Here is a 904-nt window from a genome sequence, read left to right as displayed (position 1 = left end):
TATAGATAAGGGTTTGTCATGTGTAATGTGAGGCAAATATCTGGTCCAGGAACTTAAGTATAAATATTATTTTTATGAACTCACAAAACCCATTCAAGGCTTATTTACATTGTCAAAAGAAATTATATGTTATGATATTAAATAGATTTATTATTATTAGCTGGCACATATTCAGTACACATTTGGCATTATTTATGTGTGAAAGGTTATTTTCCTGTACAGTAGTTTGTCTGAAATCCATTTTAAATTCATCTTCCAGAAGAAAAAAACCCCAGAAGAGTCAACATTTCCTAAGATTAGGCTGTGGATTACTCATCATCATCATCATCATCATCATCATCATCATCATCATCATCATCATCTTCATCGTCATCATCATCATCATCATCCTCCTCATCATTATCTTCATCGTCATCTTCATCATCGTCGTCATCATCATCATCATCATCATCATCGTCATCTTCATCATCATCATCATCCTCAGTGTTGACTTTGCCAGAGAGCACATCCTCGATCCAGTCCTCCAGCTCCTGGGCGGTGGGCAGATCCTCCTCGTCGTCCATCTCCAACCACACGCTGTCAGCCTGCTCACAGACAGAGAGGTCAAACTAATGTCGGGAGAAACTCACGTTCATGTCACGTCAGACAGGTTGTCAGAGACTCACATCAGTAACGTTGATGACTCCAATCTGTGGTCTGAACAGGTCCACCTTGAAGGTCTTCTCCCAGTAGGGGATCAGCTGAAGGAGGTCAGGGAAAGAAAAATAACATTAGACCTGCAGCATGTGAGCTAACGTTTTATCCAATAGGTGGATTTGTTTTTGACGGCTCACCAGGGGAAAGTCATCAGGATCAATCCAGATGACGCTGAGGTCAGGTAGGTGGGTGTTGTCTCTTGCAACCT

At 41.2% G+C, this 904-nt stretch overlaps 1 protein-coding gene across 1 annotated transcript in view; it reads right to left on the bottom strand.

Moving 5' to 3' along the window:
- Positions 1-308: 308 nt before the first annotated feature.
- The window catches only part of casq2 (calsequestrin 2), a 6,885-nt gene continuing 6,289 nt past the window's right edge, over positions 309-904 (bottom strand). Inside the window, exons 9-11 of the mRNA XM_029459226.1 lie at positions 834-904; positions 666-740; positions 309-584 (exon numbers count right to left, since the gene is read on the bottom strand). The exon at positions 834-904 is cut by the window's right edge and continues 30 nt beyond it. Of these exons, the coding sequence (XP_029315086.1) occupies positions 309-584; positions 666-740; positions 834-904 (422 nt within the window). The remainder of the gene's footprint in view (positions 585-665; positions 741-833) is intronic.

The sequence above is a fragment of the Cottoperca gobio genome, chromosome 21, assembly GCF_900634415.1.
Source record: "Cottoperca gobio chromosome 21, fCotGob3.1, whole genome shotgun sequence".
In the NCBI taxonomy this organism is placed as follows: domain Eukaryota; kingdom Metazoa; phylum Chordata; class Actinopteri; order Perciformes; family Bovichtidae; genus Cottoperca; species Cottoperca gobio.
The sequence above is the reverse complement of the archived record's forward strand: the minus strand, read 5'-3'. Positions and strand labels throughout refer to the sequence as shown.